A 25,564-nucleotide genomic window follows, 5' to 3' on the forward strand; every position below is an offset into this window, starting at 1 on the left:
CTATCGCTCTGGGTCCCATCCCCCTCGCAAATTAGTTTAAACCCTACGAACCATGCTAGCAAACCTACCTGCAAGGATATTGCTCCCCCTCGAGTTCAAAAATAGACAAAAATATGAGGGGTACAGATAGGGTAAATGCAAGCAGGCTTTTTTCCCCACTGAGGTTGGGTTAGACTAGAACTAGAAGTTAAAGGCGATAGGTGAAATGCTTCAGGGTGCAAGTGTGGAAGAAGTTGCCAGCGGAAATGATGACTGCAGGGTGCATTTGAACATTTAACAGAAATTTGGACAGGTACATGGATGGGATCGGTATGCAGGACTATGGTCCAGGAGCGGGTCGATGAGAGTAGGCATGAAATGGTTCGAAGAGCTGTCTATGACTCTATCGGGACCTATCTATTTATCTCTCTCACGCACGCGTTTACACTTACACTTTACTCGGATCCACGCCTGCAATCGCCGTTTCTTTGACTTTGTCATGTTAGGCAAAGATCGCAAGATCTTACATCTACGGACTGCAGAGCCTGCCGGCCCCGACGCTAGCAGGCATGAACTTTCGGTTGCGGCCCCTGCCGTTGGTCTCGGCGGCTCTAACACCTCAGGACATATTCAAAACCCAGACTCCAGCAACGACCATGGAGACATTCAAAGCGATCGCGCAACCACCAACTGCGACTCCAGCCTTGAACACCAGGCCGGGTCTTTATGTGCTGCTGTTGTGACTCCCGTCTCCCCTTCCCCCACCACCACTCCGCAGCCCCGTCTTCCTCAGATCCCACCGTCAGCTCCTGGGCCCTCAGAGGCTCCATCTTCCTCTCACCCCAACCCTCCCCCCTCCACTGACACCCCCAGCCTCCCCCCTCCCCCCTCTGATCCCAGCTCTCATCCGTGCCGGCTCTTTACCATCCCCTCCGACCTTCAACTGTCTGAGGCAGAACGCTCTGTCCTCAGTAAGGGCCTCACGTTTGTCCCCCTTCGCCCACACCTCAGCGAGTTCCGTGTTCGCCATGATGCGGAACTTTTCTTCCGCCGTCTCCGTCTCCGAGCCTACTTCTTCGGCAAGGACTCTTCCACCCTCACCGATGACCCCTTCTCCCGTCTTCATCCCTCCTCTTCTTCATGGACACCCCGCTCTGGTCTTCTGCCTGCTCTGGATCTCTTTATTGCCAACTGCCGACGGGACATCAACCGTCTCGACTTCACCGCACCTTGTCCCCATTCCAACCTCACTCCTTCGGAACGCTCTGCTCTCCGCTCCCTCCGCACTAATCCTAACATTATTATTAAACCCGCTGATAAGGGGGGTGCTGTTGTAGTCTGGCGTACTGACCTCTACCTTGCCGAGGCACAGCGACAACTCGCGGATACCTCCTCTTATTTACCCCTCGATCGTGACCCCACTAAGGAGCACCAGGCCATTGTCTCCCACACTATCAACGACTTTATCCGCTCAGGGGATCTCCCATCCACTGCTACCAACCTTATAGTTCCCACACCCCGCACTTCCCGTTTCTACCTCCTACCCAAGATCAACAAACCTGCCTGTCCTGGCCGACCTATTGTCTCAGCTTGCTCCTGCCCCACCGAACTCGTTTCTGCATACCTCGACACTGTTTTATCACCCCTTGTTCAATCCCTTCCGACCTATGTTCGTGACACTTCTCACGCTCTTAAACTTTTCGATGATTTTAAGTTCCCTGGCCCCCACCGCTTTATTTTCACCTTGGATGTCCAGTCCCTATATACTTCCATCCCCCATCAGGAAGGTCTCAAAGCTCTACGCTTCTTTTTGGATTCCAGACCTAATCAGTTCCCCTCTACCACCACTCTGCTCCGTCTAGCAGAATTAGTCCTTACTCTTAATAATTTCTCCTTTTGCTCCTCCCATTTCCTCCAAACTAAAGGTGTAGCTATGGGCACCCGTATGGGTCCTAGCTATGCCTGCCTTTTTGTTGGGTTTGTGGAACAATCTATGTTCCGTGCCTATTCTGGTATCTGTCCCCCACTTTTCCTTCGCTACATCGACGACTGCATTGGCGCTGCTTCCTGCACGCATGCAGAACTCGTTAACTTTATTAACTTTGCCTCCAACTTTCACCCTGCCCTCAAGTTTACCTGGTCCATTTCTGACACCTCCCTCCCCTTTCTAGATCTTTCTGTTTCTGTCTCTGGAGACAGCTTATCCACTGATGTCTACTATAAGCCTACTGACTCTCACAACTATCTGGACTATTCCTCTTCTCACCCTGTCTCTTGCAAAAACGCCATCCCCTTCTCGCAATTCCTCCGTCTCTGCCGCATCTGCTCTCAGGATGAGGCTTTTCATTCTAGGACGAGGGAGATGTCTTCATTTTTTAAAGAAAGGGGCTTCCCTTCCTCCACTATCAACTCTGCTCTTAAACGCATCTCCCCCATTTCACGTACATCTGCTCTCACTCCATCCTCCCACCACCCCACTAGGAATAGGGTTCCCCTGGTCCTCACCTACCACCCCACCAGCCTCCGGGTCCAACATATTATTCTCCATAACTTCCGCCACCTCCAACGGGATCCCACCACTAAGCATATCTTTCCCTCCCCGCCTCTCTCTGCATTCCGCAGGGATCGCTCCCTACACAACTCCCTTGTCCATTCGTCCCCCCCATCCCTCCCCACTGATCCCCCTCCTGGCACTTATCCGTGTAAGCGGAACAAGTGCTACACATGCCCTTACACTTCCTCCCTTACCACCATTCAGGGCCCCAAACAGTCCTTCCAGGTGAGGCATCACTTCACCTGTGAGTCGACTGGGGTGATATACTGCGTCCGGTGCTCCCGATGTGGCCTTTTATATATTGGTGAGACCTGACGCAGACTGGGAGACCGCTTTGCTGAACATCTACGCTCTGTCCGCCAGAGAAAGCAGGATCTCCCAGTGGCCACACATTTTAATTCCACATCCCATTCCCATTCTGACATGTCTATCCACGGCCTCCTCTACTGTAAAGATGAAGCCACACTCAGGTTGGAGGAACAACACCTTATATTCCGTCTGGGTAGCCTCCAACCTGATGGCATGAACATTGACTTCTCTAACTTCCACTAGGCCCCACCTCCCCCTCGTACCCCATCTGTTACTCTTTTTAATGCACACATTCTTTCTCTCACTCTCCTTTTTCTCCCTCTGTCCCTCTGAATATACCTCTTGCCCATCCTCTGGGTCACCCCCCCCCCCGTCTTTCTTCCCGGACCTCCTGTCCCATGATCCTCTCGTATCCCCTTCTGCCTATCACCTGTCCAGCTCTCGGCTCTATCCCTCCCCCTCCTGTCTTCTCCTATCATTTTGCATCTCCCCCTCCCCCTCCAGCTTTCAAATCCCTTACTCACTCTTCCTTCAGTTAGTCCTGACGAAGGGTCTCGGCCTGAAACGTCGACTGCGCCTCTTCCTATAGATGCTGCCTGGCCTGCTGCGTTCACCAGCAACTTTGATGTATGTTGCTTGAATTTCCAGCATCTGCAGAATTCCTGTTGTTTACACTTACACTTTCATCATTTCAAATCTCTCTGTTCCATTTCCTCCACAGCAGCTCTAAAGAGCGAAAGGAAACGCAGCCTCTCCCACCCACCATATTACTAAACCCCTCCTATCCAGAGTGCAAACTATAACGGGCGATTTTCCCTTCGTGTGCGAGCATTCATTCGCAAACCTTGGGCTGGCCAGCCGTTAACCAAGTAAAAGCAGGTGGTGGGCAATGGGGGTGCGTTCAGAACCAGTGGGTGACTTTCGGACATCTGGACTCCAGAAACCCCCATCTGTAATCTATCTGGTGGATGGAGCGATCTCTGCTCACCAGCTTTCCGCGCCCCGAAACGTCTTCTCTTTATTCCCGCCGAAGGATCTCGGCCCTAAACGTCGTTTTCCCTAGATGCGGCCTGGCGTTTTTGTGTGTGTCTCTTTATCCTGCCCGAGTTCCTCCAGCATTTTGTGCGCGTTACTCGTTATATCTTTGATGTGTTTCACGGCACCACCCCCCGTTCCAACTATTAACAATTGTCGGAGAGCTGGCTTCCCCGCCATGCAGGGAAGATTAACCCCGTAGAACAGTGCAGCACAGGAACAAACCCTTCTGTCCACAGTACCGAACCGAACCAATTAAACTAATTCCTTCTGGCTACACAGTGCCCACATTCTATCATAACGCCTCTTAAAGGTCTCTAATATATCTGCCTTTAGCACCACTCTCGGTGTAAAAAAAACTTGCCCCTTCGTATCTCCTTTGAAATTTCCCTTCTCACTTTAAACGCATGCTTTCAGGTATTAGGCATTTTCAACCCTGGGTAAAGGATACCGCCTGTCTGCTCGATCTAATCTTTAAAACCTGTGTGAGATCTTCCCTCAGCCTCCACCGCTCCGGAGAAAACAACCCCAGTCTGCCCAACCTCTCTTTACAGCTCACGCCCTCTGTTCCAGGCAGCATCCAGGCACTCGCGCACAAAATGCTGGAGGAACTCAGCAGGCCAGGTAGCATCTACGGAAGAGAGTAAACAACCGACGTTTCGGGTCGAGACCCTTCATCAGGGCTGAAGGGAAGATTTAAGCTTCTTCAGGGTAGGTTTTTGCAGCATCAGTAGCAGCGGTATCAGCAAGACGCGAAAATCTGAGGATGCTGGAAATCCAAAGTAGCTTTGCATTTGGATTGCTTTGGACTCGCATTTGCAGATTTTCTCGAGTTCCTGGTAAACCTCTTCAGTGCCCTCTCCAGAGCCTCGACACCTTCCCTGAAGATGTGGCGAAGGGAAGATAAAACAGAACTAATTGCTGAGAAACAGCAATTTCTGTTTTAATTGCCCTTGTCTTTGACGCAAGCGTCTGGCGCTCGTTCACAGCAGTCTCCGCGCACAGTGTCTGATGTGACTGTGTAGCGCCGCGGAGCCGCCGCCGTGTTCAGCGCCTCCCGGCTCGCCGCACCCTCCGCGTCCGCTCGCCACTCACCTGGCTGCCCAACATCTCGGCGGTGTTCGTGATCGGCAGACCCCAGACGCGGCGGGCTCAAGCGCTCGATGCATCTTTGGCCGCGGAACCCGTCGCTGTTTAAAGCCTGGCAAACCGTGGGGAAGTCCCGATGTTTGCGGGGGCGCTCTTCTACCTATGTCGTAATACCTATGACTCGGAGCTGCTTTTGGCCCTGATTGCCATTGTCTCGACAACACCAAGCGGAGGCATTCCCCTCGGTGGGCCCTATCCCCACTCACCCATTCCAGGTACCCATGCATACATCACCCTTGGCACTCAGCTTGGCTATTCATTTCTCACTGCTCGTAAAACAAAATGTCATAGAGTCATTGAAAAGTACAAGCACAGAAACAAGCCCTTCAGCCCACCTAGCCCATGCCAAGCCTTTTAAACTGCCTACTCCCATCGACCTGCACTTGAACATAGCACTCCATATCCCTACTATCCATAGATAGACAGATACTTTATTGATCTCAAAGGAAATTACAGTGTGACAATAACATTACAAGTGCACAGATATAAATGTTAAAAGAGATTAGAAAGAATAAAAAATAAGTTACCACAAACAGTCTAACAGAAGGGGGTCATCACCTTCCCTGCTATATGTTGGCGCATTATAGAGCCTAAGAACTGAGGGTGGGAATGACCCCATATAGCACTCTTTGGAGCAGCACAGTTGTCCTAGTCTGTTACTAGAAGTGCTCCTCTGTTCATGCAGAGGGTGAAAAACACTGTCCAGAATTGCCAGAATTTTCCAGAGGGTCCTTTGTTCTACCACAGCCTCCAGTGTGTCCAGTATGACTCCTATAACAGACCCAGCCTTTTTCAACAGTTTATTGAGCCTGTTGGCATCACTCATGTTGATGCCATTGCCCCAGCACACCACTGCTTACAAGATTTTACTGGCGACAACAGTCTGGTAGAACATGTGAAGGGGAGGCCTGCATACTTCAAGAGACCTCAGACTCTGCAGGAAGTAGAGTGACTCTGGCCCTCGTACGCAGCCTCTGTGTTGGTGCTCCACTCAAGCCTATCACCCAGACTTTGGATGTACCTATTCAAATTTCTCTTAAGCGTTGAAATCAGGCTCGCACACACCACTTTGTGCTGGCAGCTCATTCCACTCTCTCAGGATCCTCTGAGTGAAGAAGTTTTCCTTCATGTTCTCCTTAAACTTTTCACTGTTCACCCTTAACCCATGACCTCTGGTTGTAGTCCCACTCATTCTCAGTGGAAAAAGCCTGCTTGCATTTACCCTATCTATACCCCTCATTGTTTTGTATACCTCTATCAAATCTCCTTTCAATCTTCTACATTCCAGGGAATGTCCTAACCTATTCAGTCTTTACTTATACCTCAGTATGTCCTCCCTGTCACTTTGATTACCCTTCACTTTCATTCAATAATCCCATACCTGACCCTGTGCTGATGCGCACGGCTTCTCACTATCGAATTTCCCTGTGTCCCTCATGATTTCAGTTCTGTCTGTTGCATCTTCCCCCAAATGTTCCAGGTTTCTCTGTGCGTCAAGCAAGATGCTGGAAGAGCTCAGCAGGTCAGGCAGCATCGATCTCGGCTCAAATTTTGACTGTTTGGTTCAAATGGTTTAAATGGTTCAGTTTAATATCAGAGAATGTATACAGTATACAACATGAAATTCTTACTCTTCACAGACATCCATGAAACAAGAAACCCAAAGGATGAATGACAGTAACATCAGAACCCCAAAGTCCCCCCTCTTCCCATCCCTCCTCCCATTTATTCCTCTCCAGGGATGCTGCCTGACCTTCAGAGTCCCTCCAGCATTTTATGTGGATTTCCAGCATCTGCAGAATCTCCTGTGCTTAACCCTCCTTTACAGGCTAATTCCAGTTTGATAAGGGTGGCATGGGGACACAGCAGTTAGTGTAGTACTTTACAGCGTCAGGGTTCAATTCCTGCCACTGTTTGTAAGGAGTTTGTACATTTTCCCCGTGACTGCGTGGGTTTCCTCTGGGTGCTCTGGTTTCCTCCCACAGTCCAAACACGTACAGGTTAGAGTTGGTAGGTTGTGGGCATGAAATGTTGGTGCTGAAGTTATGGCAACACCAATGGACAGCCTTCAGCACTTACATGATGCAAAAGACTCTTTTCACTGCATTTATTTATATTTCAATGTGCATAATATTGGAACTGGCCATCGTCAATATCTCCAGGAGCAGCCTGGAAGGCATGCACCCCCTGTGGAATTGATTCCTTGCTGGAGTTGCCAACTGTAGCGTTACGATAGATTGGAACATCGAGACAATGGGAGTGGCTGTCGGAGGTCTCTGCACTCGGGTGATCATTCTCTCTGTCTCTCTCTATCTCTCTATTGATGGTGAGAGAGAGAGAGTTTGTTGCTAAATCTTGAGTTGGAGAACCTCGGAATAAAAGCAACGCTGCAGACACAGTGAAACGGTGATTTGTTTCTTGGTCTCCCCTTTCGCTAGTCTCCTTTGTTAGAGAGAGGGATAGAGAGGAGAGGGAGAGAGGGAGGGAGAGAGAGAGAGAGAGAGAGATAGAAAATTAAAATTAGCATTTGCTATAACCATAACTCCAGGATATGTCCTAACACATGTGACAGATCAGGCTAGTCTGAAATATATCTTGACTGTCTATTTCCCCCTCCCCACCCCTTCCCCCCCACCCAGAGATGCTGCCTGACCTGCTGATTTCCTCCTGCATTGAATGAGTTTTCCAGCTTCCGTTTATAAGGCACAGTCATCACATCACGTCCTGGTATGAAAACACTAATCCCCATGAATGGAAAATTTTACTGAAGGTGGTGAATACAGCCCAATCCAATGCAGGCAAAGCCCTCCCCACCGTTGAGCACATCTACAAGGAGCGCTGCCACAAGAAAGCAGCATCCGCCATCAAGAACCCCCACCATCCAGTCCATGCCCTCTTCTCACTGCTGTCATCAGGCAGGAGGTGCAGGAGCCTTAGGCCCCACCCCACCAGGTTCAGGAACAGTAACTACCCTACTGCCATTAACTGCTGAACTTCTGTCACCTCAACTCTGAACTGATTCTACAAACTATGGACTCGTTCTCAAGGACTCTAAAACTCATGCACTCAGTATCATTTATTTTTTATTTGTATATTTTGCCTTCTTTTGCATACTGGGTTTGTCAGACTCTGTTTCTATGTAGTTTTCATAATTTCTATCCTATTTCTTTATTTTCTTCTAAATATCTGAAAGAAAATAAATCTCAAGGTAGGATGTAATTAACAAAAGGTTTTCCCTGTATATTAGTACCTGTGGCAATAATTAAAAACAATGATCATCATCATCTTTATGTGCCACGTTGTATGACGTGTGCGATCATGATCTTTCCATGACTGTGATTGTTCTCGGCAAATGTTTCTACAGAAGTGGTTTGCCATTGCCTTCATCTGGACACTGTTTTTACAAGGTGGGTGACCCCAGCCATTATCAATTCTCTTTAGAGGCTGCCTGCCTGACGTCAGTGGTCACATAACCAGGACTTGTGATATGCACCGGGTGCTCATAGACTTCACGTGATCCTGATTGGGGGTTGGGGAGGGGCTAAGCAGGTGATACACCTTGCCAAAGGGTAAACCCTAAGGTAGTGGAGGGAAGGAGTGCCTTATACCTCCCTCGGTAGACACTTATGACTCCGCCCCACAACCCAGTATCAATATCAATTATACTTCCCTACTCAGTCAACTTAGATCATCTTAGTTTTGGTAAGAATTTGATGAATCAAAAGCAGATGAAAGGACTCTAATTATTAACAGAGCTTATAAACAAAGCTTGGTATGGACTAGAAGGGCAGAGATGGCCTGTTTCCGTGCTGTAATTGTTAATTGTTATAAACCATCCTACCATGAGCAAGCCCAGCCCAGTCACTGAAGGTAGCTCACAGGTGACAAGGTAGTGCAGTGCTCTGACAGGACCAGTGATCACCGGTTGGGGTTAAATTCTGCCACTGTCTGTAAAGAATTTTTGTAATCTCCCCATGGCCACATTGGTTTCCTCCGGGTACTCTGGTTTCCTCCCAAATTCCAAAGAGGTAGGGTAATTGGTTACAAAGGCATGCACAGTCTTGTTGGGTGGGAAGGGCCTGTTCTCCTAAATAACCATTCTCTTTCAGGTACATCAGTGTTCTCACTATCCTCACTTGGAGAATTACGAGAAAGAATGTACTGACATTGGAGAGGGTCCAAAGGAGGTTTACAAAAATTATTCCAGGATTGAAAGGCTTATCATATGAGGAGTGTTTAATGACTCAGGACCTCTACTCACCGGAATTCAGAAGAATGAGAGATGACCTCATTAGAACCTATCAAATGTTGAAAGGCCTCAATAAAGAGGATGTTTCCTATGGTGGGAGAGTCTAAGACCAGAGAACATAACTTCAAAATAGAGGGGCTTCCTTTTAGAAGAGAGATGAAGAGGAGCTTCTTTAGCCAGAGGGTGGTGAATCTGTGGAATTCGTTACCACAGGCAGCTGTGGAGGCAAAGTCATTGGGTATATTTAACACCAAGGCTGATGGATACTTGATTGGTCGGGGTATGAAGGGAAACAGGGAGAAGGCAGAAATTTGGGGCTGAGAGGGAAATGGTCTTATGGTCTTACCCATCCACTCTCGGGATAATTTCCAGCAGTCAATTAATGGCAGGAAATAGAAGCAGCCAAAAGCAGCCCCCATAGTCACAGTGAGAACAGACTAAGTCCCCTCAAGCACCCCCTCAGAATGTATCAAACCAGGGTCACAGGAGTTCTGAGAAAACAAGACAAACATACCACATATCACCTGTTACGATCTGTCCCAATACCATGCTTCCGTTCTACCCAACACCCCTTGATGCTTTTGTGTCTGGAAATCTATCTATCTACTCCTTAAATATATTTAGGAAGTATATTTATGTCTTCTTCTGCCTTCTATCGCAGAAATATCTTCAGGTTCACCACCCTTTGCAGGCTTTTTCCACTGAGGTTGGATGGGATGACAACCAGAGGTCATGGGTTAAGGGTGAAAGGTGAAAAGTTTAAGGGAAACAAGAGGGGAAACTTCTTCACTCAGAGGTTCATGCGAGTCTGAAACCAGCTGCCTGCACAAGCTGGTTCAAGTGAGCTTGATTTCAATGTTTAAGGTGGGTTTGGATACGAATATGGATGGGAGGGGTATGGAGGATGATGGTCCCAGTGTCAGGCACAGTTTAAATGGAATAGATGGGCTGAAGGGCCTGTTTCTGTGCTGTACTTTTCTATGACTTTGTGTGAAGAAGCTGTTCAGCTCTGTCCTAAGTGTCTTGACCCTTATCATAGACCATTGAATAAAGTACAGGCCCTACAGCCCATGATGTTGTGCTGACCATTTAACCTTCTCCAAGATCATTCTAACCTTTCCCTCCCTCATAGCCCTCCCTTTTTCTATCATACATGTCTCTTAAATGTCCCTAATTATATCCTTTATTATCAAAATAAACTTTATTCCTATTAAAAAGATATTTGCAAGAATAAACTGTGCAATCTCTCATTCCTACATTCATACTTAAGGCTTTCATAACTTACTGTTGCATTCCTTAAAGCCAATAGTATCTGCTTCAACCACTACATCTGGTTCCACATCTCTCTCAATACCACTCTCTGTGTAAAAAAAAATCAGCCTCTGACCATCTCCCCTATAATTTCCTCCAATCACCTTAAAATTATGTCCCCTGAGACCAACAATCTTCATTCCCAGACCAGTCTAATGCCACCCCTCCCCTCCCATATCCAGTCAGTTATGTGCTGTCTGATTATGTCTGTTGGGTTTCAGAGGTGCAGCTGGTAAGACCATTGCATTGTCAAGGACCTAGGTTCAACCCTGCCCTCTAGTGGTGCCAGTGTGTCTTGCAGTTCTTCTGGTGAGTGCTTCAGTTTTCGTAGTTTTACTTCCACAGGGGTTACTAATTTTCCACCGTCAACTGCCTCTAATGCGTGGGTGAGGGACAGAATGAAAGGAATTGATGAGAATGTTTATTTTTATTTTTTAGAATTTTGTTTAGAAGTACAGCACGGAACCCTTTCAAGTCCTACGAGCCCGCGCCACCCAGTTACACCCATGTGACCAATTAACCTGCTAGCCGTTGGAATGTGGGAGGGAACCGGAGCACCCGGAAGAAACCCGCGGGGTTTTGGGATGGCACGGTAATGTAGTAGTCAGTACAATGCTTTCCAGTTCAGGCGACCGGGGTTCAATACCTGCCACTGCCCGTGAGGGGTTTATATGTTGTCCGTGTGAACTGTGTGGGTTCCCTCCGGGTACTCTAATTTCCTCCCACAGTCAAGAGACGTACTGGTTCGCAGGCTGATCGGTCAGTGATTAGGCTCAGATTAAACTGGCGGAATTGCTGGGTAGAAAGGCCTATTCTGCGCTGTGGCTCAATAAATAAATGTACAAACTCCTTTCAGTCAGTGATAGAAATGAACTGTCAGTCTTGGAAGTCCCAGGTGGAGACTCAGGAAAACCATCGCACTCAGATGTGGAAGGATTCTTCAGTGTTGTTTCCATAACAATGTTGTTTTACCTGTGAGGGCTGTTAGCCCTGAGCTGAACCCCTGACTGGAGGTCCGGTGGACCACTCTGAGTCTGGCCTCTATCCTTTGACCTGTTTGGCATGGGTGACCCTGCCAAGAGCATGAAGCCCTGACTCCAGCCAACGTAGCTCTCCGGGTCATTGAGGCACGCAAGCCTCCAAACCCTATGACAAGGTTGTGGTCCTCTTGGAGGAGGTAGGTGTAAGGAAAGAGTTAATTGTGATTCTTCCTTGCCAAATAAAATGGAAATTCTAAGATGAAATGAAGTCATCTTGGAATGTTCTGATAGTTTGGAGATTTACACCACTGCACTCCCTCAAGATTAGATAATGAACAATGCTTTCCTCCTTAAAAACCTGTCATCCCTGTTCTCATGTTATTGTGTCTGGCCTAAAAGCTGTACTTAATAAACTGGTTCCACCGAGGGATAAAGAAGTGCTGAGGTGATAATTGTGCTATGCTTCAAAGGAATCTTAAAAGGTATAAAACAGTGGCAATTTCTTTGTGCTTCGTGGGAAGAGAGTTTTATCTCAGGTTGGACCACAGCTGGTGCTAAGATAGAGAACAGTATATCAAGAGAGGGAGGGGGAGAGGGGGTGGGGGGAAGAGAGAGAGAGGGAGAGAGAAATCAAGCTGTGTGTAAGATTTGTCTGATCTGTGGCTCTCTGGCAACGAAGAAATTGGCTAGTCTACTGAGTGAGAAGTACCATTTTGATTTCTGTATTGCTACTTCTGTAGATGTTTGTTTTGTTTTCTGTACTGCATTTGTGCTCGTTCTAATGAAGTGTTTTCCTGTGGTTGAATATGTATGAGGTGCCTCATTTGTTTGTGGATGCATATGAAGATACCACGAACTGAATAAGGAAAGAAGACGTCATGAAACTTAAAATCATTTTTCATTACAGTAGGAAATACTGCCATCCCGATAATTAACCTGGTGAATCCTCACCTTACTTCACCTATGCAACATTTGCATCACAACATTTAAGAGGGGATTGGTTAGGTATATTGATGGGAGAGGTATGCAGGGTTATGGTCCTGACGTGGAGTTCAAGTTCTAATTTAATATCACCTGACGGTAGATAGACACAACCAAACAAAACAACGTTCCTCTGGAACATTGTGCTCCCATACACCATATATCAGACACAGCACGAAAACCAAAATGTTATATTATAAATTGGTTAAGTGCATCTTGCACGCGGCTTGGGTAAACACTAAACAGCTCGCTGTCCAAGAGCACAAGAGCATAAGACCTTAGGACAAAGGAGCAGAATTAGGCCATTCAGCCTATGAAGTCTGCTCCGCCATTCCATCAGGGCTGATTCAGATCCCACTCAACCCCATACACTTGCCTTCTCACCATATCCTTTGATGCCCTGACCAATCAGGAAACTATCAACTTCTGCTTTAAATATACCCATGGACTTCGCTTCCAATGCAGTCTGCGGCAGAGCATTCTACGGATTCACTACTCTCTGGCTAAAAAAAAATTCTCCCTTCCTCTATTCTAAAAGGTTGCCTCTCAATATTGAGGCTGTGCTCTCTAGTTCTATAGACACCTGGCATAGGAAATATCCTCTCCACATCCACCTTATCTAGTCCTTTCAACATTTGATAGGTTTCAAAGAGATTCCCCCTGAATTCTTCTAAATTCCAGTGAGTACATGTCCAAATCTGCCAAAAGCTACTCAGATGTTAACCCCTTCATTCTTGGAATCATCCTCGTGAACCTCCTCTGGACTCTCTCCAATGACAGCGTTTCCTTTCTGAGATATGGGACCCAAAACTGATGACAATACACCGTGTGGCTTGACCAGTGTCTTATAAAGCCTCAGCGTTAACTCCTTACTTTTATATTCTATTCCCCTTGAAATAAATGCCAACATTCCATTTACCTTCTTTACCACAGACTCAACCTGTAAATTAATCTTCTGGGAGTCTTGCACGAGGACTCCTAAGTCCCTCTGCACCTCTGATGTTTGAACCTTCTCCCCATTTAGATAATAGTCTGCACTACTGTTCCTTTTATCAAAATGCATTATCATACATTTCCCAACACTGTATTCCATCTGTCCTTTTTTTGCCCATTCCTCCAATTTGTCTAAGTCCTGATGCAATGGCATTGCTTCCTCATCACTACCTACCCCTCCATCTATCTTCATATCATCTGCAAACTCTGCCACAAAGCCATCAATTCCATTATCTAAATCATTGACAAACAATGTAAAAAGTAGTGGTCCCAATACTGACCCCTGAGGAACATCACTAGTCACTGGCAGCCAACCATAAAAGGTCCCTTTTATTCCCACTCAACCCTCCTGCCTGTCAATGATTCCTCTATCCGTGCCAGTATCTTTCCTGTAACGCCATAGGATTTTATCTTGTTAAGCAGCCTCATGTGTGGCACCTTATCAAATGCCTTCTGAAATTCCAAGTAAGTGACATCCCCTGCCTCTCTTTTGTCCACCCTGCTTGTTACTTCCTCGAAGAACTCTAACAGATTTGTCAGACAGATTTCCCTTCACAGAAACCATACTGACTTTGACTTTGGCCAGCCGTGGCAGAGTATTCCTTCATCTCACAGCCTGAGGGAAGGAGCTGTTACCCAGTCTGGCAGTCCTAGTCCTGATGCTTCTGAACCTCCTTCCTGATGGTAGTTGGTCAAAGAGATTGGAGATGGGCAGTAGGGATCCTCAGCAATAGTTCAGGCCCTTCGTCTGCAATGCTCCTGGTAAATGAGCAGGGGAAGGAGACCCTGATAATTCTCTTGTTTGTATTTACTGTCCTCTGGAGGATCTTGCGATGCCTTGAAGTTCCGTACCTCACAAAATGCAACCAGACAGGGCACTCTTGATGGTGTCCTGTCAAGGAAGTTGTTAGAATGGGGGCATGGAGACTTTTAGCTCCCTCTGATGCCCCTCCTCTCCCCCTTTCTCCAATGGTCTACTGTCATCTCATATCACATTCCCTCTTCTTCAGCCCTTTACCTCTTCTACCTATCACTTCCTAGCTTCTCATCTCATACCTCCCCAACCCACCCACCCAAATTCCTTTTCACCTGGATTCACCTACCACTTGCTAGCTTGAACCCCTTCCCCTTCCCCTTCCCCTTCCCCTTCCCCTTCCCCTTCCCACCACCTTCTTATTCTGGTGTCTTCGTTTCCAGTCCTAATGAAGACTCTTGGCCTGAAACGTCGACTGTTTATTCCCCTGCATATCCGACATGCTGAGTTCCTCCAGCATTTTGTGTGTGTTACTCTGAATTTCCAGCACCTGCAGAATCTCATGTGCTTTTGATGAAAAGTCATGGATCCAAAATGCAAACAGATGAGATTTAAACTAAATTCTTGGGCTTGAATGTGGGGGGAGACAATTACAAAGGAAACATGGTAACGCGTCTACTTCCATAGGAGTTTGCGTAGATTCTGCACGATATCTAAAACTTTGAGAAACTTCTATCGGTGTGTCATGGAAGGTATATCAGTCTGGTGTGGAACACCAATGCCCCTGAATGGAAAATCCTACAAAAAGTAGTGGATACAGCCCAATCTATCGAGAATAAAGCCCACCCCACCACTGTGCACATCTACGCGAAACATCACAGCGGGAAAGTGGCATCCATCGTCAGGGACCACCATCACCCAGCCCATGCTCTCTTCTTGCTGCTGTCATCAGGAAGAAGGTACAGGAACCTCAGGGTCACATCACCACGTTCAGGAACAGTTACGATCTTTGAACCAGGTGGGATAGCTTCACTCACACTGCCACTGAACTGTTCCCACAACCTATGGACTCACGTTCATCTCATCTCATGTTCTCAACATGCACTGCTTATTTATTTTTATGATTATTTCTTTCTTTTCATATTTGAACAGTTTGTTGTCTTTCGCACACTGGTTGAACGCTTGTGTTGGGGCGGTCTTTCAGTGATTCTGTTATGGTTATTATTCTTTGGATTTATTGAGTATGCCTGCAAGAAAATGAATCTCCGAGTTGTATATGGTGACACATGTGTACCTTGATAATCAATTTACTTTGAACTTTGAACTTGGCAGCTTACTTGCTCCTATAACAAGGCTGCCACAGGACGTTTCTCATTGGTGTGGGTAGGCAGATGGGACCCTACTTTAACAGCTTGTTTGTAAAATGTGTCCTCTGACTGTATTGTTGCCCCTGAGCATTGCATGGAATGTTATTCTAAGGATTTACTTCTCAATTGGACTTGAAGCCACAGATTTGTGATTTGGAGTCAAGAGCGCTGTTGCTAAGCAGCACATCACATGACAGGAAGAAACCATTCAACTTTATGTGGTTGGATCAAAGTTCAAAGAAAATTTATTATGAAAGTATGTACATGTCACCATTTACAACCCGGGATTCAATTCCTTGCAGCCATTTACAGAAAATAAAGAAATACAGTGGAATTTATGAAAAGCTATGCATAAACAAAGACTGACAAACAACGGAAGACAAACAAAGGCAAATTCTGAGAATGTGAGTTGTAGAGTCTTTGAAACTGAGCTTGTAGGTTGTGGAATCAGTTCAGAGTTGAGTTGAGTGACTTTATCCACGCTGGTTCAGGAGCCTGATGGCTGAGGGGTAATATCTGTTCCTGAACGAGGTAGTGAGGGACCTAAGGATCCCGTACCTCCTTCCCAATAGCAGCAGTGAAAAGAGAGCATGGCCTGGATGATGGAATTGAATGAACTGAATAGAACTGATTTTATTTCTTATATCCTTCACATACACGAGCAGTAAAAATCTTTATGCTACGTCTCTATTGAATGTGCAATTTATAGTAATTTGTAATTTGCATGTACAACAGGACAGTCATATAGCATAGAAATACAATTGTATCTGTGAATTAATCAGTCTGATAGCCTGGTGGAAGAAGCTGTCCTGGGGCCTGTTAATCCTGGCTTTTATGCTGCAGTATCGTTTCCCGGATGGTAGCAGCTGGAATAGATTATGGTTGGGGTGACTGGGGTCCCCAATGATCCTTCGGGCCTTTTTAACACACCTGTCTCTGTAAATATCCTGAATAGTGGGAAGTTCACATCGATAGATGCGCTTGGCTAGTCTGCACCACTCTCTGCAGAGTCCTGCGATTAAGGGAGGTACAGTTCCTATACCAGGCAGTGATGCAGCCAGTCAACTTAATTTACATTTTTCATACAAATAGGTGACCAAAACTGTACACAATACTCCAAACTAGGCTTCACCAATGTCTTATACAACTTCATCATCACATTCCTGCTCCTGTATCAAAAATATATAACACCTTTATATAACATATCCAAGTAGACTCACTCCCATACCTTCTCCTCACTCATCTCTGCAATTTCTTTTCTTTCTGATACATAACCAGATTCATTGTGAATGCTACAGTCACTGACCCTGGCAGGAAATCGCAGACCCCAGGGCCTCACTGTATTAAAAACTTTTCCTCCTGTTTCTATGAAGGAAACTAATGATCTGACAAGCTGATAAACAAGCTGATTGGCCTTGGACAGATTTCTTTTATTCAGATGCATGTTGAAAGAGGCTGTGTTTGTTGGCTTCCAGATCACTTCTTCAACACTGTCTGTTTCGCTTATACTAATCTCTTTCATTTTCCCAATCTCTCAAGGCTTGTTGATCACTCTGTTACTGAGAAGTTTTATTTATTTCATTAGCAATACCACAGAGTAAGTTGCTCCTGCCCCTCGAGCAACACTTTCTCGGTATCCACTGACAAACCCAATTAACCCTACAATTTACAATGACTGATTAACCTACCTGGTATGTTTTTGGACTGTAGAAGGTAACCACCGCATTTGGAGGAAAAAAAATGAATTCCATGGGGAGAACATGAAAATTCCTTACAGAACCACTAGAAGTGAACACCGAACTCTGGAATTTCCCAAGCTGTAAGCTATCAATATTAGCTGCAATAGTGCTAACTGCTACCCTCCTGTGGTGCTCATCAATCAAATCAGTGAGGATTGTGGCAACATGCTTCCAGCAACAACAAAACATGGTCATTATTGACTCACCCTAATTCAAACCTCTTTGGAAGGTAAGAGGAAACCGGAGCACCCAGAGGAAACTGTCATGGTCCGGTCCATGAAGTCCGTATTCCGGTTCATGATCCGGTCCATCGACCCTTGCTCCAGGCTTTCCTGTCTACCCTGTTTCTGTTCTTGTTGAGCTCTAATTGAGCCAGCTGATGCTCGTTGGGGCTGGCTGCATAAATACCTTCAGAGAGCAGGGTGTGGCTGCTGGATTGTTCTTGTTCTTACCCTTTGTTTCCCTTCCCCTGTCTTCTGTTTCCTCGCCTGAAGCCCTGCCTTGTCTTGGCTGGTAACTCTCGCCTCGCCTGAAGTTCTCGTCTCGCCTTGCTTTGCCAGAAGCCTTGCCTTGTCTTGCCGGTAACTCTCGCCTTGTCTCACCTACAGTCTTATCCTGGAGCCACCCTGTACCTAGCTCCCTTCCTGTCCCTTGCCTCCGTCGGGTAAGCCAAGCTGTATTGCTGTTACCTATGGTTGGTTCTGTCCCTTCCTAACCCTTGCCCCCCGTCGGGTAAGCCAGGCCGTCTTGCCGTTACCTGTGGTTGGTTCTGTCCCTTCCTGTCCCATGTCTCCGTCGGCTGGTGATCCGCACCCTGCCTAGGTGAACTGCGCCCTGCCCAGGAGGAGCCTGCCTAGCCTCGGGCCTGAAGACTCCAGCCTTCTGCCTAGCCTCGGGCCTGAAGACTCCAGCCTTCTGCCTAGCCTCGGGCCTGAAGACTCCAGCCTTCTGCCTAGCCTCGGGCCTGAAGACTCCAGCCTTCTGCCTAGCCTCGGGCCTCGCCTCTCGCCTCAAGCCTGAAGACTCCAGCCTCGTCCTGCCTGCCTGCCAAGCCTCGTCCTTGCCTAGTTCTGGGGTCCGAGCCAGAGGCAAGACCCAGGTACTGGGTCCTTGTCCAGTCTGTGGCTCAGAGTCCAAGCCCTGGCTCCTAGCTCTCTTGTCCAGTCCTGTTCTGGGTTCCCAGTTTTTGTCTCCATGTCCTTGCCCTCAGCCTGTATCCTAGTCCTGTCCCTAGTACTTTAGTGTCTGTGTCTTGCACTTGGGTCCGTTCCTAGCCACCTCCGTATGACAGAACAATCCAGCAACCGTGGACCCAGTGACACAGACACTGTCGTTTTCCTCTTGCCACCCAGGGTTCCTTTCTGTTAAATACCCTACCACCCATTGTCTGGATACCCTGTTTGGTCGCCAGGAGACTCCCGTAGAGGGGGGGTACTGTCATGGTCCGGTCCGTGAAGACTGTATTCCGGTTCACAGTCCGGTCCATTGACCCTTGCTCCAGGTTTTCCTGTCTACCCTGTATCTGTTCTTGTTGAGCTCTAATTGAGCCAGCTGATGCTCGTTGGGGCTGGCTGCATAAATACCTTCAGAGACCAGGGCGTGGCTGCTGGATTGTTCTTGTCCTTACTCCTTGTTTCCCTTCCCCTGCCTTCTGTTTCCTCGCCTGAAGCCCTGCCTTGTCTTGCCAGTAACTCTCGCCTTGCCTGAAGTTCTCGTCTCACCTTGCTTTGCCAGAAGCCTTGCCTTGTCTTGCCGGTAACTCTTGCCTTGTCTCGCCTGCAGTCTTGTCCTGGAGCCACCCTGTACCTAGCTCCCTTCCTGTCCCTTGCCTCCGTCGGGTAAGCCAAGCTGTATTGCCGTTACCTACAGTTGGTTCAGTCCCTTCCTGTCCCTTGCCTCTGACGGGTAAGCCAGGCCGTATTACCATTACCTGTGGTTGGTTCTGTCCCTTCCTGTCCCAAGCCTCCGTCGGGTGGTGATCCGCGCCCTGCCCAGGAGTACCGTGCCCTGCCCAGGAGGAGCCTGCCTCACCTCGAGCCTGAAGACTCCAGCCTCCTGCCTCCTGCCAAGCCTTACCTCTAGCCTCAAGCCTGAAGACTCCAGCCTCATCCTGCCTGCCTGCTAAGCCTCTTCCTTGCCTAGTTCTGGGGTCCAAGCCAGAGGCAAGACCCAGGTACTGGGTCCTTGTCCAGTCTGTGGCTCGGAGTCCAAGCCCTGGCTCTTAGCTCTCTTGTCCAGTCCTGTTCCGGGTTCCTGGTTTTCGTGTCCAGGTCCTTGCCCTCAGCCTGTATCCTAGTCCTGTCCCTAATACTTCAGTGTCTGTGTCTTGCACTTGGGTCCGTTCCCAGCCACCACCTTATGACAGAAATGCCCCTGGTCATGGGGAGAATGTGCAAAGTCTTTACAGAACTCTTAGTTTTACATTATCCAAGGCTTTTAGCTGCCTTAATGACTGTGTCCAAAGTGTCTCCTGGATATCAAGGCTTCGAGGGAGAAATATCTCAGACTGATATAATCGGTTATTACCTTCAATTTGATACCTCGTTTATTCCATCAGTAAAACAAAAATGTGAAGCTGTTCCTCTTTAAATTATCAAAGTTCAAAATTCAAAGTAAATTTGTTATCAAAGTATATATGTATTTGTCACCATATAAACCCTGAGAATCATTTTCTTGTGAACCTACTTAATAAATCTATAGAATAATAACTACTGAGAGACGCTACAGATTAGGCATTCAAGCAAAGTGCAGAATAGAACAAGCTGTGCAAATACAAAAAGAAATAAATAAGCAATAAATATCAAGATGAAGATCTGTGAAAATCCTTAGGTTCTTGGAACATTTTGGTGATGAGACAAGAGAAGTTGAGTGTAGTTATCCCCTCTGGTTCAAAAGCCTGATGGCTGAAGGTTAATAACTGTTCTGGAACCTGGTGGGGTGGGTCCTGAGGCTCCTGTACCTTCATCCTGATGACAGCAGTGAGAAGAGAGCGTGGCCTGGGTGATGGGGGTCCCTGATGATGGATGCTGCACGTCATGTAGATGTGCTGAATGGTTAGGAGGGCTTTACCCATGATGGACTGGGCCGTATCTACTACTTTTTGTAGGATTTCCTGTTCAAGGGCGTTGGTGTTTCCATACTAGGCTGTCACGCAGTCAGTCAATATATTCTACACTACATACCTGTAGAAATTTGTCAAAGTTTTCGATCTCTTGCCATATCTCTGCAAACCCCTAAGGAAGTAGAGAAACCGCCATGCTTTCTTCGTAATTGCACTTATGTGTTGGGTCCAGGACAGATTCTCCGAAATAATAAATCCAAGGGATTTACTTCCTGCAACACACATCAGATTTGCTGGTGAATGCAGCAGGCCAGGCAGCATCTTTAGGAAGAAGTACAGTTGATGTTTTGGGCCGAGACCCTTCGTCAGGACCCTCAAAACGTCAACTGTACCTCTTCCTAGAGATGCTGCCTGGCCTGCTGTGTTCACCAGCAAATTTGATGTGTTGCTTGAATTTCCAGCATCTGCAGAATTCCTCGTGTTTACAGATTTACTTCCTGAACAGCTTGGACAGTTGAGATCTGGAATCTGATTGCACGCTGGTGGTTTGGGCGAGGGTTTCCATGTATGTAAATCGAAGAGGTGAGGCTTCACCAATGGCAGTGTTCCATTGTGAGGTGGTTATTATTGGCATATGCACAGACCAGAAGCTTGGATGTAATTTATGATGAGGCTGATGATGATGCTGAAAGCACTCTGAGTTCATTTTGAATACAGTGGAGATGAGCCTACAGGAGGCATGTGGTGTAGTGGTGAACACAATGCTTTACAGTACAGGTGACGGGGGTTCAATTCCCACCATTGCTTGCATGGGGTGTGTACGTTCTCCTCATGACTGCGTGGGTTTCTTCCAGGTACTGTATTTTCCTCCTACACACCAAAAATGTACAGGTTGGTAGGTTTTCTTGGTTATTGTAAATTAGAGAGTTATAGAATCATAAAGAAGTACAGAACAGAAACAGGCCCTTCAGTCCATCTAGTCCATGCTGGGAATATTTAAACTTCCTACTCCCATCGCCCTGCAACAGGACCATAGCTCTCCATATCCCACTATCCATGTACTTATCCAAACTTCTTTTAAAAGTTGAACCCGAGCTGACATGGACCACCTGTGCTGGCAGCTTGTTCCACACTCTCATGACCCTCCGAGTGAAGTTTCCCCTCATGTTCCCCTTAAACTTGTCACCTTTCACCCTTAAGCGATGACCTCTGGTTGTAGTCCCACCCAACCTCAGTGGAAAAGGCCTGCTTGCATTTATCCTATCTACACCCCTCAGAATTTTGTATTCCTCTATCAAATCTCCTCTCAATCTTCTATCTTCCAAGGAGTGAAGTCCTAACCAATTCAATCTTTCCTGACAACTCAGGTCCCCCCAGACCTGGCAGCATTCTTGTAAGTGTTGTCTGTACTCTGTCAACTTAATTTACATTTTTCATACAAATAGGTGACCAAAACTGTACACAATACTCCAAACTAGGCTTCACCAATGTCTTATACAACTTCATCATCACATTCCTGCTCCTGTATCAAAAATATGTAACACCTTTATATAACATATCCAAGTAGACTCACTCCCATACCTTCTCCTCACTCATCTCTGCAATTTCTTTTCTTTCTGATACATAACCAGATTCATTGTGAATGCTACAGTCACTGACCCTGGCAGGAAATCGCAGACCCCAGGGCCTCACTGTATTAAAAACTTTTCCTCCTGTTTCTATGAAGGAAACTAATAATCTGACAAGCTAATAAACAAGCTTATGGCCCTTGCACAGATTTCTTTTATTCAGATGCATGTTGAAAGAGGCTGTGTTTGTTGACTTTCAGATCACTTCTCCAACATAATAAGTTTCACTTATACTAATATCTTTTGTTTTCTTAGTCTCTCAAGGATTTTTGATCACCTCCATTTCCAAGAAGTATGTTTAATTATTTATTTAGCAATACAATCAGTATGATAGAGCTGATAATGAGCCAACAGGTTTACAAGTAGAAGATTGTGGTAACATGAAGGGCAAACCAATGATTGGGTACGAATCCAGACAGAGCAAAGAATTAAATTGCACCACACAGACAAAATTTAAAAAAAAGTAGGACTATGAGACACCCAGATTAATGACCATCTTTTGAATTTATTGAGCCTTCACACACAACAAGTCTCAATAGTTATCGGTGAGTAGTTTCCATTATCACATCAGCTTTGTTGAAGCAACATTTCAAAATAAATTCAAAAACAATTGATCAGAGGCACCACAGAAATATTTTTCTTCAGGCACGCACGCACACACACACACACACACACACACACACACACACACACACACACAAAATACTGGAGGAATTCAGCTGGTCAGGTAGCAATAAACAGGAATAAACAATCGACTTCTCAGGTTAAGACCCAATTAAGACACAACCCATACATCTCCCCCCACCACTCTCTAATTCTGGCTTTGTCCCCCTTCTTTTCCAGTCCTGATGAAGGGTCTCAGTCCAGACTGTTTATTTATTTCCATAGACACTGCCTAGCCTGCTGAGTTTCTCCAGTATTTCATATGTGTTGTAATGTTTTATGTTCTATGTCCTATGATCCAAAAGTTAAAAGTACTGAACTATTTAAAATATCATCAAATGAACCCTGAACAAACTAAAAGTAGGTAGAGATTATGCCATTCATGGAAGAAAGGGGAATTGGAAATATTTAACAGATCACGAAGGGTTAATGTTTCAGGTCAAAACCCTTCATCAGAACTAACAAATGTCTTCAGTGCAAAATGTTAATTTTACAAAGAACATAGAATGGTACAGCACAGTAAGGCCCTTCATTGAGTTGACCCTTAAACCCTGCCTCCCATATAACCGCCCATCTTAAATTCCTCCATATACCTGTCCAGTAGTCTCTTAAATTTCACTAGTGTATCTGCCTCCACCACTGACGCAGGCAGTGAATTCCATGCACCAACCACTCTCTGAGTGGAAAAACCTTCCTCTAAAATCCCCCTTGAACTTCTCACCCCTTACCTTAAAGCCATGTTCTCTTGTATTGAGCAGTGGTGCCCTGTGGAAGAGGCGCTGGCTGTTCACTCTATCTATTCCTCTTAATATCTTGTACACCTCTATCATGTCTCCTCTCATCATCCTCCTCTCCAAAGAGTAAAGCCCTAGCTCCCTTAATCTCTGATCATAATGCATACTCTCTAAACCAGGCAACATCCTGGTAAATCTCCTCTGAAAACCTTCCAATGCTTCCACATCCTTCCTATAGTGAGGTGACCAGAAGTGGACACAGTACTCCAAGTGTGGCCTAACCAGAGTTTTATAGAGCTGCATCATTACCTCACGACTCTTAAACTCTATCCCTCGACTTATGAAAGCTAACACACCATAAGCTTTCTTAACTACCCTATCTACCTGTGAGGCAACTTGTAGGGATCTGTGGACATGTACCCCCAGATCAACTCTGCTCCTCCACACTACCAAGTATCCTGCCATTTACTTTGTACTCTGCCTTGGAGTTTGTCCTTCCAAAGTGTATCACCTCACATTTCTCCGGGTTGATCTCCATCTGCCACTTCTCAGCCCACTTCTGCATCCTATCAATGTCACTCTGCAACCTTCGACAATCTTCTACCCTATCCACAACACCACCAACCTTTGTGTCAACTGCAAACTTGCCAACCCACCCTTCTACACCCACATCCAGGTCGTTAATAAAAATCACGAGAAATAGAGGTCCCAGAACTGATCTTTGTGGGACACCACTAGTCACAACCCTCCAATCTGAATGTACTCCCTCCACCATGACCCTCTGCCTTCTGCAGGCAAGCCAATTCTGAATCCACCTTGCCAAACTTCCCTGGATCCCATGCCTTCTGACTTTCTGAATCAGCCTACCATGTGGAACCTTGTCAAATGCCTTACTAAAATCCACATAGATCACATCCACTGCACTACCCTCATCTACATGCCTGGTCACCTCCTCAAAGAACTCTATCAGGCTTGTTAGACATGATCTGCCCTTCACAAAGCCATGCTGACTGTCTCTGATCAGACCATGATTCTCTAAACTTCTATAGATCCTATCTCTAAGAATCTTTTCCAACAGCTTTCCCACTACAGACGTAAGGCTTACTGGGCTATAATTACCCGGACTATCCCTACTGCCTTGTTTGAACAAGGGGACAACATTCGCCTCCCTCCAATCCTCCTGTACCATTCCCGTAGACAACGAGGACATAAAGATCCTAGCCAGAGGTTCAGCAATCTCTTCCCTCACCTCGTGGAACAGCCCGGGGAATATCCCATCAGGCCCCGGGGACTTATCCGTCCTAATGTATTTCAAAAACTCCAACACCTCCTCTCCCTTAATATCAACATGCTCCAGAACATCAACCTCACTCATATTGTCCTCACCATCATCAAGTTCCCTCTCATTGGTGAATACTGAAGAGAAGTATTCATTGATGACCTCGCTCACTTCCACAGCCTCCAGGCACATCTTCCCACCTTTATCTCTAATCGGTCCTACCTTCACTCCTGTCATCCTTTTGTTCTTCACATAATTGAAGAATGCCTTGGAGTTTTCCTTTACCCTACTCACCAAAGCTTTCTCATGCCCCCTCTTGTTCTCATCAGCCTCTTCTTAAGCTCCTTTCTTACTACCTTGTATTCCTCAATAGACCCATCTGATCCTTGCTTCCTAAACCTCATGTATGCTGCCTTCTTCCACCTGACTAGATTTTCCACCTCACTTGTCACCCATGGTTCCTTCACCCTACCATTCTTTATCTACCTCACCGGGACAAATTTATCCCTAATATCCTGCAAGAGATCTCTAAACATTGACCACATGTCCATAGTACATTTCCCTGCAAAAATATCATCCCAATTCACACCTGCAAGTTCTAGCCTTATAATTTTCTTCTCTCTTCACTGACTTGCTGTGTGTTTCTTACATTTTCTGTTTTATTTTATTTCAGATTTCTAGCATCTGCAAGTTTTGACTTTGAAGAACACTTAAGTAGCCTAGCCAGCAGAATTTAAATTGATGAATGATTAACAAGGTATCCTAGATATATAGAAATCACAGCCAGTGTTAAGGAAAG

At 46.3% G+C, this 25,564-nt stretch overlaps 1 protein-coding gene and 1 long non-coding RNA gene across 4 annotated transcripts in view; one reads left to right on the top strand and one right to left on the bottom strand.

Moving 5' to 3' along the window:
• Nucleotides 1–5,150, bottom strand: part of LOC134343545 (tumor necrosis factor receptor superfamily member 11B-like) — a 36,841-nt gene extending 31,691 nt beyond the window's left edge. The window contains exon 1 of one of the 2 annotated variants that reach the window (XM_063042294.1): nt 3,831–3,951. Coding sequence is in view for 1 of the 2 variants with exons in the window: in XM_063042289.1 (XP_062898359.1) it covers nt 4,973–4,987 (15 nt within the window). In the remaining variant the exon portion in view is untranslated. Of the gene's footprint in view, nt 1–3,830; nt 3,952–4,972 lie in introns of those variants that run through there. The other variant, XM_063042289.1, reaches the window with a different exon arrangement.
• Nucleotides 4,100–25,564, top strand: part of LOC134343562 (uncharacterized) — a 32,421-nt gene continuing 10,956 nt past the window's right edge. For both annotated transcript variants that reach the window (XR_010017265.1, XR_010017266.1), the window contains exon 1: nt 4,100–4,588. This is a non-coding gene — a long non-coding RNA (uncharacterized LOC134343562). The remainder of the gene's footprint in view (nt 4,589–25,564) is intronic.

This window comes from Mobula hypostoma, chromosome 1, assembly GCF_963921235.1.
Source record: "Mobula hypostoma chromosome 1, sMobHyp1.1, whole genome shotgun sequence".
Taxonomy (NCBI): domain Eukaryota; kingdom Metazoa; phylum Chordata; class Chondrichthyes; order Myliobatiformes; family Myliobatidae; genus Mobula; species Mobula hypostoma.